This window comes from Lingula anatina, chromosome 9, assembly GCF_051362555.1.
Source record: "Lingula anatina isolate TDL-2025a chromosome 9, LinAna3.0, whole genome shotgun sequence".
Taxonomy (NCBI): domain Eukaryota; kingdom Metazoa; phylum Brachiopoda; class Lingulata; order Lingulida; family Lingulidae; genus Lingula; species Lingula anatina.
In genome coordinates, this window is record NC_141775.1 from 17,899,672 (window position 1) to 17,917,169 (window position 17,498).

The window sequence follows — 17,498 nt, forward strand, 5'->3', positions numbered from 1 at the left end:
AATGTTGACTTTTCGACTCATACTTTCTTCATTAAATGATTCATATAATGGTTTTCAAAAGACGGCGGTTTGTCTCTCACGCGTATTTCATACGACAACCGACCGTTAACTGTTTTCCTTTCACCTTGGTTTCACCATTTCATTCATCTTCAAACTGCCTCCACACCGTTCGCCAAAAAGTTAATCCACATCCAATAAAAGTTACGTAGCTTATGGGACCATTCCCAGAGCTTATCATACTACCTTTGGATCGATCTATCTCCAAGGGGATTCTAACCAAATTGCTATCAAATTAAGCGGCTTAGATGTCTTGCACCCACACTAATGATGTTATAGGGTAATTAACAATCGTTTAGCGGCTTCAGTAGACGTGCCAAGCATCTAAGACGTTTAAGCTAAAAGCGATTTAGCGAGAAACCCCTTGGAGATCCATCATATTAGATCGATCTAGGCATAGGAACCCAGTCTTTATATTCACAGGTTATGTACAGTGTGGTTGCTGGGCCGACGAGAAAAACCAAGCAGTTCCTACTTTAGAAAAGCAAGATCACAGGCTAGACGGGGAATACAAAGAAAGAGTGAACCCAATAAAGAAATGCCACCAAGCTGCCAAGAGCCGTGGGTTCCGGTATTTTGTCGTTCAAGACGGTGGATGGTGTGGGTCCTCCAGTAACGCAGGGCAGACATATATGAAATACGGGCCTTCTACCAATTGCCAATCAGACGGAAAGGGTGGACCCAACGCCAACGAAGTGTACGAGATACTGGACGGTAGGTGTTTATGATAGTATATTAATGAAAATATCTTGGGTAGATATTGGCCATTGGTATTGATTTGAAAAAAAGTCTCGTATATAGTCTAGTTGTTTTTTTAAATATATTTTGAAATTGAAAATGAAACATTATAAACGAAAATGGACGTTAGGCCTTTATATAGCTATTATTATTATTATTATTATTATTATTATTATTATTATTATTATTATTATATTATTTTTCACTGGGCGCTTTCAACACTTTTTTCTTATTCAATTAACAGCGACTAAAATTCTGAAAAAAGAATAAAGTTAAAGATAAATTTTTTGTGTATTTCCTTTAAATTATCTTTTGGTGTGTATTTGTAAGGAGGCATTGGTAAAAAATAAACGGGTTATTGTTTTGTTACCAGTGGTTGCATAAGTGGAACTATATTTATTTTTGTCGATCTGGTTTACGATTGTCCATTCAAAATTCGTATGTTTCTAGTTATAAGTGATAAGTTATAAAAGCAGTGGCGGATTCCCCTGACCCCCATCTTTCGATTTCTGGTGCAATTAGAAATTTGACAAGTAGAATCATAGTTCTAGGCTGTGCCAAATGGCACCGTTCGCCCTCTCAAATACCAAATAATTTTCGAGGCCCTACAACAGTCCCCGAACGCCACCCCAAGTTGGGGGGGGGGGGCTGTGCATACGCCCCTCCCCCTTCAAATAATCCTGGATCCGCCCCTGCTGGAGCCCCCTTCGATTTCTGAAAATAAATCTTACAAATGGTCCCCTCTTGATATTAGAATTTGACTAGTTGAATCATAGTTCTAAACAGCACCAAATGACACCGTTAGCCCTCTAAAATACCAACTTTTTCCGGGGCCCTCGAACACGAAGAAGGCAATAGTTGCATCGTGAGTGCAAAGTTAAAGCGGATTTTTAGACGGCATGGTTAGATTATATTTTTATTCTTTTGGAATTTTAAACAGACAACAGGCCTACTTGTAGAAATACTGGGTATATGATGTGAAAACGTGTCACGAAGATTGAAGTTGCAATATTGTGTTTATTATCAGTCAACTTGTTTTTATAATAACTTGCTGCATCGATCGACAGCGCAACAAAGAACGAAAAAAAATCACGCGAGGCTGAAAATCGTTGTCATGTGCAATTTTTGCATGTTTGCAATCTGATATGCCCATTGTTTTTCTCAAATAAAATAATTTGAAGAATTGATGTTCTCAAAATGTACGATATTTGGACAGCAGCATCTAACGTAAACGGGGAGAAAGTCGCAGGAGATTAAAAGAAGTAAAGAGGGAAATGGAGAACCAACTGGACAGAAGTGAATATATAATATGAACGGACATAAAGGTCTTGTTGTTGCTACCTCGTGGAACTACTAAAGTAGAAGTCAATGCCATCGCCACAAGTATGCGTTTTTTAAAAACTTTATAAGAGTACCACCGGTGAATGTATCCTTGGAAGAAATATAACTAAAACATACACGACAAAGATAGTTTTCAAATTCAGAGTAAAAACGTTGACGATTTATTTATTTATTTATTTATTTATTTTTTTTGCGTGTTTCAGGAACAAATACTACCAGTATATGTTCCTCTTTGGCAAGCACCGACCGCACCACTAGTGAAGTCACAAGCACTTCAAAAATGTCCAGTGTCAATGACACTACGCCGCATGTCACCATAACAACGGCCAGCCAAACCACACCCACTGTCACCGGATCCACGCCTCCCATCAACAAAACCACGCCCACAGTCGAAAAAACTACGCTGAATATCACCAAAACCATAACAACGGCCAGCGAAACCACACCCACTGTCACCGGATCCACGCCTCCCATCAACAAAACCACGCCCACAGTCGAAAAAACTACGCTGAATGTCACCAAAACCATAACAACGGCCAGCGAAACCACACCCCCTGTCACCGGAACCACGACTCCTATCAACAAAACCACGCCCACAGTCGACAAAACTACGCTGAATGTCACCAAAACCATAACAACGGCCAGCAAAACCACACCCCCTGTCACTGGAACCACGCCTCCTATCAACGAAACCACACCATCAGTCGAAGAAACCACATCGCCTGCCAACAAAGCCATTTCTACGTTAGCAGCAACTAGATTAAGCTTCGATAACTCTACGCCCTCCGACTATGAAACCACGACAACCGCCGTTGAAACCACTTCAGCCTTTACAGAATTCACGCCCAATGTCTCTGTGGCCAGCTGCGCCTTGCCTTTTGCAGTTGACTCTCTGTCTGACCTAAACATGTCTGAGGCTTCTTTAGTGGACACAGTCTCTTTCGGTGTACTGGGTAACAATCTCATGTTCAATGTTAACGCCACTGTGATGACCCGGTGCAAGAACGGCTACAGGTTTAGCGATAAAACCAGAACAAAGGTGTTGACCTGTTCTCAGAACGGCACGTGGAGACCGGATACTTGTCAATGTAATTATGCCACATATTTCATCAACATGATGTTTCAGCAAGATGCTGGAATTAAGAAGGGTGTATCTAAAGCATCATTTATGACGATAGATATGTGTCCTAAATCAAGAATTCAAATCTACAAAAGCAATACAAGTACTTTGATTACAAAAGTATTAGTCAAAATTATCTTTCAATCGATCAAGTATTGGTTTTAAATGTTAAATTATCTTTATAGTGGTCATCTGCCCGACTGATCAGTTGCTGAACTCTTCAAGCGTGGAGGTAGAAACCTACAATAGCACAAGCTACATGTATGGCACCAAGATTCGGTACTGGTGCAGGGCCAACAAAGTTTTTCCCACGGGGGACCGCCAGCGGATAGCCACGTGTTATGGTCACGGCCAATGGGAGCCTGAGTTGATGGAGTGTTACAGTTAAGTAACGCTTACAATTTAGCAATTAAAATGTGTGCCCGTGTTATTGTAATTGCGGGATCATTGATAATAATAACGAGAGCGCAGACCTCCGCCAAGCAGCAAAGTCTCCACCCAATGCCGTTTCGCCCCTAAATATTCATTCTTATTGATAATTGATCGATTATTGATTGATTATTGATCCGGATCACCTTCAAAAACTAATCATCTGTTCCTTGGCCCACTTCTGACAGTTCCTGAAAATTTCATCAAAATCAGTCCATAACTTTTTGAGTTATGTTGATGACAGACAGACAGACAGATAGACAAACAAAAAAACAGACAGGGGTGAAAACATGACCTCCTTGGCGGAGGTAATTATGATCTGCATCCTGTGCTTGTGTTTTAAGCGATACATCTCTATAAACCTTCAAACTGTTTCCAAAATATTTAAATCAATTTACTTTAAAATTAATTTTTACTTAGTGCACCTTAATTCTAATTTTACAGTAGTTCAGTATTGAATTTATTTTCACTTTTTTGTTGTTCACAGACCAGTCCGAGGTGAAGAACGCATTTGCCATGCCAAAGTCCTCGAGGAAAACTACCCCACCAAAAGAGTCACCACAGGGACCGTTTTACGGTATCACAGGTATTTTGATTTTGCTATGTCTCACCGGAAGCATCGTGGTATCAGATTGCTTATCTTTTGATCGACACACCAGACCTATGCGAAGAAACCTAAAATGTCTCTGGAAAAGGCGTCCACGACTAAATCGCAACGCCGTGTACGCTGCTACGTGGACCGAGGAGAAAGTGATTGAAAAAGGCGCAAGTAAAGTGAGCGAAGGGACTGATAAAGCAAAGCTTAGAAAGGGAAGTGGTGAAAGGAGAAGAGGAAGAACTGGAACCGGAATGGGAGTTGAAGGTGAGACTGCTGGGAGTGCTTGCGGGGAAACGTACTCTCTGCCCGGGCCATAGGAGTCTGCAGATTCAGATTTCTTTACTGATATTCACCTCCACAGAGAAAATAAGACACAATACCATAAATTGATAAATGACGCTGGATCAGCTGGACCAAATAAAAGAGAGCATTTTATAAATCTTTGTTTTAATTGCAATTAACTCTGACGATTTATTCATAGCAGGGGGCTATTTACTTAGTCAGTGTCCAAGTATATTGACTGTAGGTGGTGACCACTTATATGTAGGTACAAGAGGAGGCCTATACTCTCTGGTTCCTAACTGCCGTACATGTACGGGTATTTATTTGGACAAATAATCCACACTGTACGGACTTATTCAAGATTGTACTCTTCTTAAATATCCGAATTTCCCCAGATCTGTTCGTGCACCACATACGTATTATGATTCATTTAAGACTCAAGCGTAATCCAGCATGGGGACGCCCTGTATTTACTTAAGATTATGGCAGCAGAACGCAATCACACCCAGTCGCACTCTTACACGTGATAAGATTTCTTGTTCTTTATTGGCTAACAAATTTCCACTCTGTATGTTTATTCGGGACCATACTATTAATAGATTCTGAGCATTTTTCCACCATGTACTACTATTCCAAACCATATGTCAATTAGAACCCAAAGAGTAGGCAGTGTTGAAAATATACGGGAAATAGCGCCTGTGGTGTGAGCAAACAATGTAAATGTGCGATCGAGTTAATTTATCAAATAATGTATTGAGTTCTTTCTTTTACGACTTGACTGTAAATACTCGTCGACTAAATGTGATATAGTCAAATGCACATTTAAGAAAGATTTATTATACACTTTATTGACTGCCTGATCTTTTTAGTGAATTGTAATTTATACACTCCATGGGTTCGAAAATTTCCCCAAATGCTTATTTTTTGCAATCCTCGGCTTTCTTATAAATCCTCACGTATACCTTAAAAACCATTTAATCCCTCACATATTTTTCTGGAAGGTACTTGATGTTGATATTTACATAGGAAGATGGTCGCTGGTTTAATGACTGGCAAGTTATTTTAAACTAAATCGACCTTTATAAATTAATTAAGGGTCAAATCCAAGTGCAGAGAGCGAAATATTAATAATTGGTGAGTAAAATATTTTTTATTTTCCTTTGAAAATCCATTTCGGAGAGGAAATCCCGTGGAATGTCCCTTTTATATAAAGTGCTTTAACTGCAGAAACTATAGCCATTTGAATGTGAGGGTTGGTTTGATTGTCTGGAAGTAGGGAAGTTGTTGGATACCGGTAAATGTCATTGATATTAGTCTGTAACAGTATGTTCTAAAATGAAACTGGTAGCAGCAAGATTGTTGAAAAATTCACAATGCCCGGAATATATTGTTCGGGGCATAATGTCAAATTAAGAAGGCATGGGGGAGGTTGGGGCGGATGCAAGGCAGGGACAGATCCAGGATTATTCGAAGGGATGGGCCCCACTGGGGGTCCGCGGATGCGAAGCCGACCCCCCCCCCCCCCCCACAACACCCCGACTTGGCGTGGGGTTCGGGGCCCGATGCGCGAAATGCCATCTGGTACGGTTTAGAACTATGTTTCAGCTAGGCAAAAATCTAATTTCAAGAGGGGACCAGAAATCGAAGGGGGGGTCAGGACCCCCCTGACCCCCCTCTAAATCCGCCACTGCAAGGGTGGGCTTAGTTGACTGGTGTCATTGGATAGGGTTGAGACCAGAGTGAGACAAAGACACCAAAAAGATAATATAAATAATAAATGAATAAAATAATAGATCGTCATGTTTAATTGTATTTATGATACCGTTCCTTTCTATGTTTAATATAGTTTATTCTTGCATGTACGTTTTAAATATCACATTTAATATCATGTCATTTGAATATATTATTTGTACTGTGGTGTTGTGAATCAAGAGTCCTTTAGAAAACAAGCAGCTACCTGCCTACAATGTGTCAGAATTCATGTACATTTGTATTTCATGGTTTTGGTATCCCAGAAATCAGAAACGTGTATTGTACATGCGTAAGACCAAGTGTTATTTAATGTGAGGTTGTATGTTAGCTTTGCGTATGGGACAAAAATAAGCTCGCGTGTTGACTATTACTCTTTTAAAACACATGTCACTTGTCTTAGGGTTGGCTTTAACTTAAACGTCTCTGTGAATATCCAAGTCAATAACTTTCAAACTGCTAGTAGCTTAAAACCATTTTCTTAATAAATTCATTCTTAATAAATGTATTCCTGTACAAATATCTTTGTGTCATTTACAAATATCTTTGTGTTGGACTGTCCCAACTTTATAATGACGTGTTAGTGGTTCTTACACAAAAAAAAAAAAAAAAAAAAAAAAAAACAGGAATCGCCGCTAATCGAGAAACCTCTGGGTGACGGCGCGTTAGTGCAAGAAGGTCGCAAATACCTTAAGTTAAAGACGCCAAAGTTGTAGAACAGTGTCATTTGTAGAATAACGAATATATTGACATATACTTTGAGCGTTTGCAGTTGTAACTTTATACAAATTTATCAATAAAACATTCCGATTGATCCATTGCAGGCGTGATGTTTTACAGTAACAGAACGTGTTTGCAAGTGGTCATCAGATGGTCGTCCACCTCGGGTTAGAAAAAAAAGTCTTTCAGAAAACTTGCACATGAATCTTCCTCCATGAAGCTTCATATTCTTGTAATTCATGATTCTCGACCTCGACACTGGTGGTGGGGGTGGTGGTGGTGGGGGGGGGGGGGCATGGGGGGGATGGGGGGGGGGGGTCTTAGTAAGAGCTCTCCAACGCAATCATAGTAAGTGACAAAACATTTAGTTCGTTAAATTTACCTAACATCAACCAGCAATTTACATGAAAAAATTGTAGCTGTACATTTGAATTAAAATTGTGAAAATATCATCTTAATATATCCTTGTCTTATCGCAAGGTGGTCACAGTTTCAATGAAAAAAAACCCTATCTACAGTATGTCAGACCTCAAAAACCGATTCTTGCCGTATGTGACTTGGAGCCGCGGATTTGTGAAAGCGCTTTAAAAAAGATTTTCACGAATGAAGAAGAATAAAAAAAACCTCATTTACAAGTCACGGGAAGGACATTACGGATCACGCAAAATAATTTGAGCGCGTCATGCATTTCGGGAAATAAAAAAAAAGAGTTTAATGGTAACGAAATGGGTAACCAAAATGCCCGATAGGGGTCTCTTTATAAGAAAGTTTATAAACCTCCATAGCTTACGTACTTAAGTTTTTGAATCATGAGACTTTGTGACATTCCCTGAGTGTTGTACACATGGGTGCTGTGAAAGAGTCCTTAAATCTAATATTTATCATAGCCTGTGTATGTGCATTCTTTTGTGACGTACCATTAAGATATAGGAGGAAAAAGAGCACAATGATGTCGCTGTTCAGGTCCGTAGCCAGCAATTTCACAAGTTTTTTTTTTTTTTTTTTTGCAAAGTGAACCTTTTTCCATAAAAACTTCATGTACCTAGATCAAATTTTACCCAGAGTGGACCTTTTCCACGCAAAAGCGGCGGTTCTTTCGAACCCCCCGAACCCCCCTGGCTACGGGCCTGCTGTTTGTAATGTTTCAATCAATTCACTACAGTGTGTGAAAATGTGTTCAAATTTTTTTTCACCCTGGGTTTCCGAGGTCACTGAAGGCTGAGTTCTTATAAAGGCATGCTAACAGGTATTACAGGTGCGGTCCCAGTAACCTAGCAAACTCAGGGTAACGTCGTGCTTGTAGAGCAAGAAGGCCGCAAATGCATTAAGTTTAAGTTGTCAAATTTCAAAGGTCACTGGGAATTCACCTCTCTACTACCAGCATTGCCATATGTTTTTCCAACATCTGTTGAGGTTATATAAAGGTGAATTACCAGGGTCCTTTGTAATTCAGGGTGACTGACAGGTATTGGTATATCTCCTGGGATATCTGATAAACAAACAACTGACATCTCCTGAATAGCCCGTTGAACAACGCTTTTTAATACGCTGAAGAAAGACAATGGGGAATGTAAACACATTACTAATGATAAGTACTCCTTTCAGTCAATGATGAACAGGGCGCACCACGACTAAAAGTGGAATCAGAAATGGATAAGAGCTAAATAAACTCAAATGTTTGTCTTGTTTGAGGCAACGCGGTGTGTAATAATTACATCATTGTAACAATGACAATTAAAACTCCCAGTAGATAAGTGCAAGATAGTTTGTCCGTTATTGAAATATTGATTGTTGTTACTAAAACATGTGGTAGATGTAGGCGAACTAAGCTCCAGATGAAAGATACTTTTTACACTCAAAGCATGCACTCGTATATCTTTTTGAAGAGATTGTGATATCAAGCTTTTTTTGTAGTGAAATAAAAGGTTGTTCAAATGCAACCATGGCGCGTTTTGTTGTATATTGGTCTATATATGGTGTCATGAAGTGATATACGCCTTTGCAAATGTCAGAAAATAATGTACAATATTTTGATATGACAATATCTACATTGTTGTACTTCATACATTAGCGGTTTATTTTAAATGTGCATGTTATATTTTTCTGGAGTTTGCGCCTTGTATTTTCCTCCGCGGTGTATACTGATAACCAACCGGTGGCGGGAGAACGGGAAGAGTGCCATAATTATTTTGTCGTCTGCTCGCAAGCCTCGGTTTGGTTTTCCCGAGAAACGGCATGAGTTCAGGTTCCATTTCCGGTTCCGGTGAGGTCAGAAAGGGGGAAGAGTCTGTAATGTCATGCTCGGGTTCCGACTCCGACGCTCCTATCGATCCCCTTCCTGAAGTACCTGTAGAATCCCAGTTGTCTTTGTCTGACGTGTCAGACGCTTTCCTGTCGGGTCCAAAATCTGAATTTTGTAGAAAAGTTTCTGTGCTCTCTCTGTCACTGTTTGTGAAGGCTGACAAATCAGAAGGTTTTGCCTTTCGGAGGGGAGTCTCCGTGAAACAGCAGAATAGTCGGTTTCGTATCGGTGCAGTCATGATGCAGAAGAATACACAGTTGGTTAGACCCTGCGCGTTGTCTCCAATGGCCTAAATAAACGACATTTGGATAAACTTTAGGTAGGTGAAAAAACGGATGGCGTATGAGAAAGTTAACAAATCGGAGTTAGTAGAAGTTAAGCAAGGCTAAAATCAAAATTGTTCTTTCCATATAGAGTTACCTCCTCCCCCCCTCTCTCTCTCTTTCTCTCTCTCTCTCCCTGACCCGCCTTTCCACCGTGTCTCCTTACCTGTAAGTACAGCAACACAACATTCGCTTGACACAGCGCGGAGAATGTCTGACACAGGTGCATGTTTGGGATCCCAGTGTTAAAGACGTTCAGGAAGAACCGGATGGTCCCCCAGATGCGAAGCGCTATGAAGGAGATTGGGACGCACCCTAGCATCCGGTTTGCCTTACGGATGGCCTCCAATGCATCGGCGTCTATGTACACTTGATGCACTTGGAAAATCTGAATGTCAAAATGAATAAGAAAATTAGTGGCTAGGTCTTAATTGCCAATATAAATATGGTAAATATGGTAGGAATCAATCTTCAAGTCCACTTTGATCCAGGTAAGGCTAATTCAGTAGCGGTTCATTGAAATGAAGTTTGGCGTCTGTTTTGAGCTATAAGCACATGGCTGGTGTGTCAGACCATTACTTCACGTGGATCGGTGTAGATTTATCTTGAACTATAGTGGTCCAACATTTTGGACTAAAAGGTGTGACCAATTTTAGGGCTAAAGCTATTTTGAACCACAAAGTAGTCCTGTAAACTAGTGCCTGAATTTCATATTTTAACAAATTGAAGTTTTGTGGGACAGTAAAAATGACAGGCAAATTCAAAGGTAGTGGATCATTATTTTTATTTTTATTTTTGCATTTTCGTGCCTATCATACCAAATACTGTATGTTTACGAAACCAGCAGGGATATCCAAATAATCATTGTAATTTATAATACTGAACATTAGATATTTACATTACAATATCATACGCCCCGATAGGTTCACTGATATTATTATTATCCAGAATGATAACGGCAGATACATGTAGCGGCAGTGGTATTTTGATACATATCTGGTATCAGTTGTAAACACTGAACACGTGCCCGCTGACAACCCAAATCAGGACAGATAAATGGAAAACTTCCGTTCAGCAAACTGGCAAAACTGCAGCTGAGCAACAACTGAATAACTTAAAATCGAAATGAACGATGACGTTAACATAAATAGCAGAATTTCGTAATGAGGATGCAAAGTTGGACCCTTTTAGTAAAATAGGAAACCGCTAATTTTATCGTGAAATCGGGTAAAAAAACTGATTCATAGCAGATGTTTTATTAATACTGTATATTCTTTTTACCGTTCTTTTTATCTTCAACTTAATCTTCACATAGATGACACAGATGCAGATGATTGACAGAATCTCCCAGGCTTTCCCCGTGAGAAACATCAGGGCAACCCGCAGAGCCTTGGCATTGGGCTCCTCTTGCATCCCGCAGGCCTGTATCCAGCACCACCCAGCGGTCGTTTGAAACCTCGTTTCGCCAAGTAACCCGAATGCCAGAGGCAAAGTCACCAATGCCACTGGGAAGAATGCAAATGAGAAAATATATAATACATTTTCAATATCGTTGATAAAGAATAATATTTTCAAAATGACGGTACCGCATGTAATGGCCTAAAATAGTTTTACCTCGTGATATTGCTTTTCATACTTCCCGTATCATACATGGAAATCATAAAAACCAAGTTCTTGCAAAACCAGTCATGCTATTTTTATGTATTTCTATATTTTCTCTCCTAAACAAACAAGTGTAAGCTGACCAAATTTACTAGAATACAATTTAAATGGCAGCGTTTATTTTATCGTTAGATGGCCAACGACGTAGCGTGTGGCCAACGACGTGCTGTTAGAGTGGAAGGCATATTTTCTGCCAACAAAACTTGGTGAATCTTCATCAAGAAACTTACGACTGGAGATTGATTTTTACTTCTTGATTAAGAAAAAAAAAAAAGATCTTTGATTAAGGGTAAATATGCAGTTGATCAAAAGAACGAAGTAAAATCAAGCTAACATTTTAGCCACTTCTCTGTTGTAATAAAAAATACACATTTTAAGAGATTACTGCATATTTATTTTGGGTTAAAATAAACAAAAATCTAAAAAAAAATCCTAGGACAGGATTTTTCTTTGAACGCCTACCCAATAGCATGCTTTGAACATGTAAACAGGCCAACTTGGACTTACCCGGCGCTCCCCACACCACACAATGTAAAGTAAACCACTGTCGGCTGTCCAAGACGTACTCCCCCTTCAAGATGGTTCTCTGCACACTCCAGGCTATCACTAAGTTCCACATAAACGACGAAAGACACGATGACGTCGAGATGAACGCCTGAACAACGCAGATTTTCTCCGGGGACAGACACTGAGTTGGAATGTCGTGCAGATAGTTATACCACGTGTAGGTCGTCCCTGTTAAATTTCCCGCTACCGTAAACAGGTCAGCTATAGTGAGGTAAACTAACAATCTTCGATTCGTTGATCTAATGTCGCTAAAGAAAAAGTACGTGCCGATAATGATTGCGCAGCCTATGACAGAGAGAATGGCTGTCACTGCCGTGATGGCTGAAATAGAAAATATGTCTACGAAGCCTACGTCAGTAGCGTTGCGTATTGGGGGTGAAATGGTCATGTGGACCAAAAACGATCCCACGCGATGTCCGTTTTCACTATACATACTGCTCAGTCGATAATTCCTCCTTATTGAATTAATATGATGATTAGAATCAATGAAACCCAGTAAATCTTTTTCTGCACTATCAATGGCGTGCGTGACTTAAATGACGTGACAGTGCAAATTGTTTCCCCAAGTTATAAAATTCATCACTCTACAATCTGAACTGGCACATGTGTGTCATGTGATCCTGTTTTTACACTGTGCGTTTGTCACGTTGTCCGTCCTCGGAATTTTTCGTAGATTACATCTTCACATATATTCAAACGAGTGAATATTTTTCTTGGTCAAGGTATAAATAATCCAGCCAACTATAAGGCTAAGTAGCCAATCCGCCCCTCTTCATTGTACAAGGGTTAAATAACTTTAATTTCTTTCCAGAAAGCTACAAATATTTACAATAAATACTGTCTCCGAATCATTAACAGATTGATGTCGTCAAAAGTTTTTTTTTTTTTTTAATCTCCCTAGCGCATAAAAAGAGCTGTCCCTACATGTATATCAACACCTCACAGCGCAAGTAAGCCTCTCTGGATAATCAAATGTGAGGCTCATCACTGTGCAGCAAACTTATCCATTGTCACAAGCTATCGCAAACAAAGTCGCCCTCCTATGTCCCACACATTATCAGGCAACAGTATCACGGGGTCGTTAATTTTGGCCACTACTGTAGGTTAATATTTAATGGAATAGGCCTATAGGACTTCGACACCCCCTCCTTGTGTTTGCAGGTTTCATCACGCGATGAGATAAACATTATATCTCATCATCACTGGCGGATGAAAGGCTTTGCTTATATTGGGGACAGCGAAAGGTGGGGGGCGGGGGGGGGGGCAAGAATAATTTTACTGTATAGATGAGGACGATTTGAATATAATAAGCATGACAAAGTGACGGACGATTAGTGGTGTGTAAGCTGATTTGGGGAGGAGAACTGGGTACCTCTTGAAGCTGGAGGTCGCACGTGATCTGATTATATAACTTCAGTGATAGGTGCAAGTTAACTGACATTGACCCTGAACTTCAGATATCCAAATACATACAATGTATCAGTTATTCACAATCAGGGGCCGGTTTCACAAAGCAGTAGTTAGTTAGAACAACTAACTACTGAACTACCTCGCTAACGAGCAAACTTAGCGATTTTCGAGGGGTGTTTCACGAAGCAGTCGTTAACTCATCGCTAAGTTCAGTCGTAAAGTTCGGTCGTTAGTTCTCTCGTTACTCACCGTAGTCTCGAAACCGTCTGCCGAAAGTGGAACTCTTGCGTAAAAGTGTCACGAAAGCACTAACTCTCCAATTTTTGGTGGCTGGAAATGCATAAGAACGTCTGCTTTGAGGTCGTCGTAAAGGATCTCCACCACCTTTTTGCCGCTCTTTTTGTCACAGCTAGGCGCAACCTCTCGTAAATTACATCATCGTGTGTATATTCTAATAGATTCTGCCTTTCATGAAAACGTCGTAGTCTACGTTGCCGTCTGGCGGTACGGATAGCAAGAAAAGTAGCCGCCATATTGGATACAAAGACAAACGACCAATCGGCAATCCTCGGCTCATTCCGCAAGCTCCATACTAACCTCGGATGTGATAGGCGGAGAAATATGCACCAAATCCATGCATTTTGTCCGCCGGAAATTCCTTCTCACTCAATCGATCATTCCGCTCATAAAGGCCAAGTTTATACAGTCAGTTATGCCTAAGTAGCAAAGGCATATTGTACAAAATACTATATTCAGTATTATTATATTGTGAATGAAGTAGTTAGCTTACATGTATTTTGGCAATGGAATGATCTAAAGAAGTTATACTTATTTAAGTGTATACAATTACAATTTATGTAAAACTGTAGTTTAGAGAGCTTGTAAAATGTAAATGTACACATTTTAATGCTCAATAAAATTATTATTATTATTATTATTATATAAAGATGGCTGTCAATACCCCTGATTTTTATGATGCTTTACAGTTTGCCAAACAATGCACTAAGATTGACTTTGATTTAAAAGATAAATAGATACAGGCGTTGAAAGTATTAGGTTTAAATTAGCGCGAGGTTGAAAGTAGTTCCTTCCCAACAATCAACAATCAAATATGGCTGCCTCCGTATTACATCCGAGGTCATTGTCGAGTGCGGAGACATCCGAGTAGTTCCGAGTGACAAACGACAGACAACGGTAACTAAGCAACCTTTTTATTTCACTCATTACGCATGCGTACGATGAAACTCTAGAGTTAGCGACTGGTCTGACCAGTCGTTAAATATCCATGGTAACAACGAGACAATAACGAGCGAGAGAACTAGCGACTGCTTCGTGAAACGGCACTATAACTAGCGAGAGGCTAACTACCGATCGCTAACTAACTACTGCTTTGTGAAACCGGCCCCTGGTGGTCACTGTCCACCTCTTAGGCCAATACAAGATAACGGCCCCAATGGTGGACATTCTTCCACCTATTTCTGAACAGTATCTGGGCTCGGAAAACTGCGATCAAGTGTGGTATTCTTGACTAAGGGCTTTATCCCAATAAAAGTCACGTTCTACATCGATCGATTCAACTACCAAAGGACTCTTGTTGAATGTAATCAGATTTACAGAATAACACACCTTGTCTTGTTTCCAGCGTGCTCTCTCTCTCTCTCTCTCTCTCTCTCTCTCTCTCTCTCTCTCTCTCTCTCTCTCTCTCTCTCTCTCTCTCTCTCTCTCTCTCTCTCTCTCTCTCTCTCTCTCTCTCTGTCTCCCTGTCTCTCTCTCTCTCTCTCTCTCTGTCTCTCCCTCTCTCTCTCTCTCTGTCTCTCTCTCTCTCTCGGTCTCTCTCTCTCTCTCTCTCTCTCTCTCTCTCTCTCTCTCTCTCTCACACACACACACACATGTATATCTGTGTTGTTGACACGTTTTAAGTGCTATGCTGTATTTGGAAGCAGAAGGGGGCGGCAATAGGGTACCTGTGAAGTTAGAGGGTTATCGAGATCTGATTATATAACTCCAGTGATAGGTGCAAGTTAACCGACATTGACCCTTAACTTTAGACATCCAAATGTATACAATGTATCAGTTATCTACAATATGGGGTCAGTTTGACCTGTCCATCCTTAAGGCCAATACAAGTTAATGGACACAGTGATTGGTGTTATTTTACCTATTTCTGGAGAAGCTCAGGCTGGGTTCGAAAATAATGCGCCGCATGCAGTGTTGTTTACCTGACAAAGGGCTCGGTTTCTCTCTCTCTCTCTCTCTCTCTCTCTCTCTCTCTCTCTCTCTCTCTCTCTCACACACACACATACGCACGTGCGCGCGGGTGAGTGTGCGTGCATTTTCTTCCCACTCGCACTCACACTTCTGAGCACTGATCAGATCGACCAGACCCGAGATCTGTGGTCCGTTATTAGATATCGTCGGTTCTCTGGTTAACAAACGTGTTAAAGACATATTTTATTTGTGGCACTTAATCTAACAGTAAAGTACACGAAAAAGAATTCAATTTGACACTAACGGCATGTACAAAAGAAGGGAGGCACTGGACAAAATTTTCAAGGTCACTCATATCAAGCGCGTCAAATACGTCCAAGTGACGATGAAGAGGAAAGCGTGAGACAGTATCAGGGGTGTCTACAGAACACGTGTGCGGGTATTTCTTATCACAATTTGAACTGCGTCTAAAGTTGTCTTATCTGTCCTGCCAAGGTCGGCGACAAAACGCAGGAACAAAATCAAGACTTAATTATGTCTAAATGTTGATCTTACACCTCTGGTGCATCAGTCGCAGTCATTATGGGCCAGGTATCAATAACTGTGTTTAATTAACCAAAATGATCCCGAAGACGAATACAAACAAAGCACGGGGCTTCTGGTTAGACACAAAGAGCTGATCAATTGCCTTTCCATTTGAGTATTGAACTCAACCACACACATAAAACAGTAATAAGACCGGTATATTTTTCTACTCTGAAAGGGCCAACAAAACATTTCCCATTAATTGATACAATACATTAAATAGACTTGAAACAAAAACAGTTTTTTTTTTTTTTTTTATGTGCGACTGTCTACAAACGGCTCCAACAACGACAGGTGTATTTACAACAAGGAATGTCAGTCCACTGCTTCCACTATATGTGCTTCCACAAGGCCGATCATCTCAGGTCAATTGAAGACCAAATTGCTACGTTGACGGAAGAACTACTGCAAATAGCACAACAACATGACGAGATGTTAAAAACAAACAAACAAACAAACAAAATAAAATTGCCGGGAAGCGGTATCACCCAATTGAAGGGAACATTTGTAAACACGCAAAATTAGTGTTATTGTTGGTAAATAATAACTTTTGCTGACTCGTCACATTATAATTTTTAGGATGTTGAGTCTTATTGAATATTTGATATATAATTTTTATCCTAAGGCCATAACATTTAATGCATGCAACAATTTGCTACATTGTTATTATTGTTAAAATGATTAGGATAGTGGGGTTATATGATAAAAGCGGCCTTGTTTGGCCAAATCACGAACAATCAATATTCCTTGTTGCCTTCTTTCTTGTTATGAATGAGACTATATATGAAAGTTTGTGGTACAGTGAGATGGAGGAGACATAAATTAGTGTTATTGCGTTCTTATTGATTCTGCGTCAGATTTGTGTTGATGTAACGGGCACTAATGGCTGTCAATGTCGTTTGGATGAAGTCGCAATATAAAGGGATTAGCTTTATATTATGTGTAATTATAGGAGAGACATGTTACATAGCAGTCACTCGATGTAAATTCTTGATGTGTCGGAGTGTGTGTGTGTGTGTGTGTTCCCACCTTCGGTTTCTGAAAAATATATCACACCAATATTTCCCTCCTGAAATTATAATTTTGACTAGCTTAATCATAGTTATTAACCGTTATTAACTGTTAGCTCTCCAAAGCACCAAAAACACCAAGTGGCGATGGTCGGCATTGCATCCGAGGCCTGTCGTTCTGGACCCCCCACCCTTTCAAATAATCCTGCATCCGCCCCTGATGTGTGTGTGTTTGTGTATGTGTGTGTATGTGTGTGTGCGTGTGTGTAAATGTAAGTGTACGTATGTAATTAACTGCCAGCGTGGTCGATGAACGATACACCAATAAAAAGACGTTTACAACCTGCTAATTAATTGGGCTAGATTGAATTCTACTGTTCTTCATGTTTGCAAAAAT

General features: G+C 40.1%; 2 protein-coding genes across 2 annotated transcripts; one reads left to right on the top strand and one right to left on the bottom strand.

Moving 5' to 3' along the window:
* The first annotated feature begins 1,670 nt into the window (after positions 1-1,670).
* LOC147760034 (uncharacterized) lies at positions 1,671-6,185 on the top strand. Its single transcript, XM_086994795.1, has 3 exons — positions 1,671-3,224; positions 3,442-3,639; positions 4,173-6,185. The coding sequence occupies exons 1-3, from the start codon at positions 2,417-2,419 to the stop codon at positions 4,598-4,600; spliced, it is 1,434 nt and encodes a 477-aa protein (XP_086850921.1). The 5' UTR covers positions 1,671-2,416; the 3' UTR covers positions 4,601-6,185.
* Positions 6,186-8,087: 1,902 nt separating this feature from the next.
* On the bottom strand, positions 8,088-13,138 carry LOC106167868 (G protein-coupled receptor 157). The gene is made up of 4 exons (XM_013546757.3): positions 11,829-13,138; positions 10,941-11,164; positions 9,826-10,047; positions 8,088-9,625 (listed from the first exon to the last, which is right to left on the bottom strand). The coding sequence occupies exons 1-4, from the start codon at positions 12,319-12,321 to the stop codon at positions 9,128-9,130; spliced, it is 1,437 nt and encodes a 478-aa protein (XP_013402211.3). The 5' UTR covers positions 12,322-13,138; the 3' UTR covers positions 8,088-9,127.
* Positions 13,139-17,498: the final 4,360 nt, after the last annotated feature.

What these genes read in the sequence shown, in the direction of transcription:
- LOC147760034 (XM_086994795.1), top strand. Translation starts at nt 2,417, where the DNA reads ATGTCCAGTGTCAATGACACTACGCCGCATGTCACCATAACAACGGCC. An exon ending in GAGACCGGATACTTGTCAAT is followed by an intron (nt 3,225 to 3,441) that starts GTAATTATGCCA and finishes TTATCTTTATAG; the next exon opens with TGGTCATCTGCCCGACTGAT. An exon ending in TGAGTTGATGGAGTGTTACA is followed by an intron (nt 3,640 to 4,172) that starts GTTAAGTAACGC and finishes TGTTGTTCACAG; the next exon opens with ACCAGTCCGAGGTGAAGAAC.
- LOC106167868 (XM_013546757.3), bottom strand. Translation starts at nt 12,321, where the DNA reads ATGTATAGTGAAAACGGACATCGCGTGGGATCGTTTTTGGTCCACATG. An exon ending in TGTGGTGTGGGGAGCGCCGG is followed by an intron (nt 11,165 to 11,828) that starts GTAAGTCCAAGT and finishes CATTCTTCCCAG; the next exon opens with TGGCATTGGTGACTTTGCCT. An exon ending in TTGTGTTGCTGTACTTACAG is followed by an intron (nt 9,626 to 9,825) that starts GTAAGGAGACAC and finishes TCGTTTATTTAG; the next exon opens with GCCATTGGAGACAACGCGCA.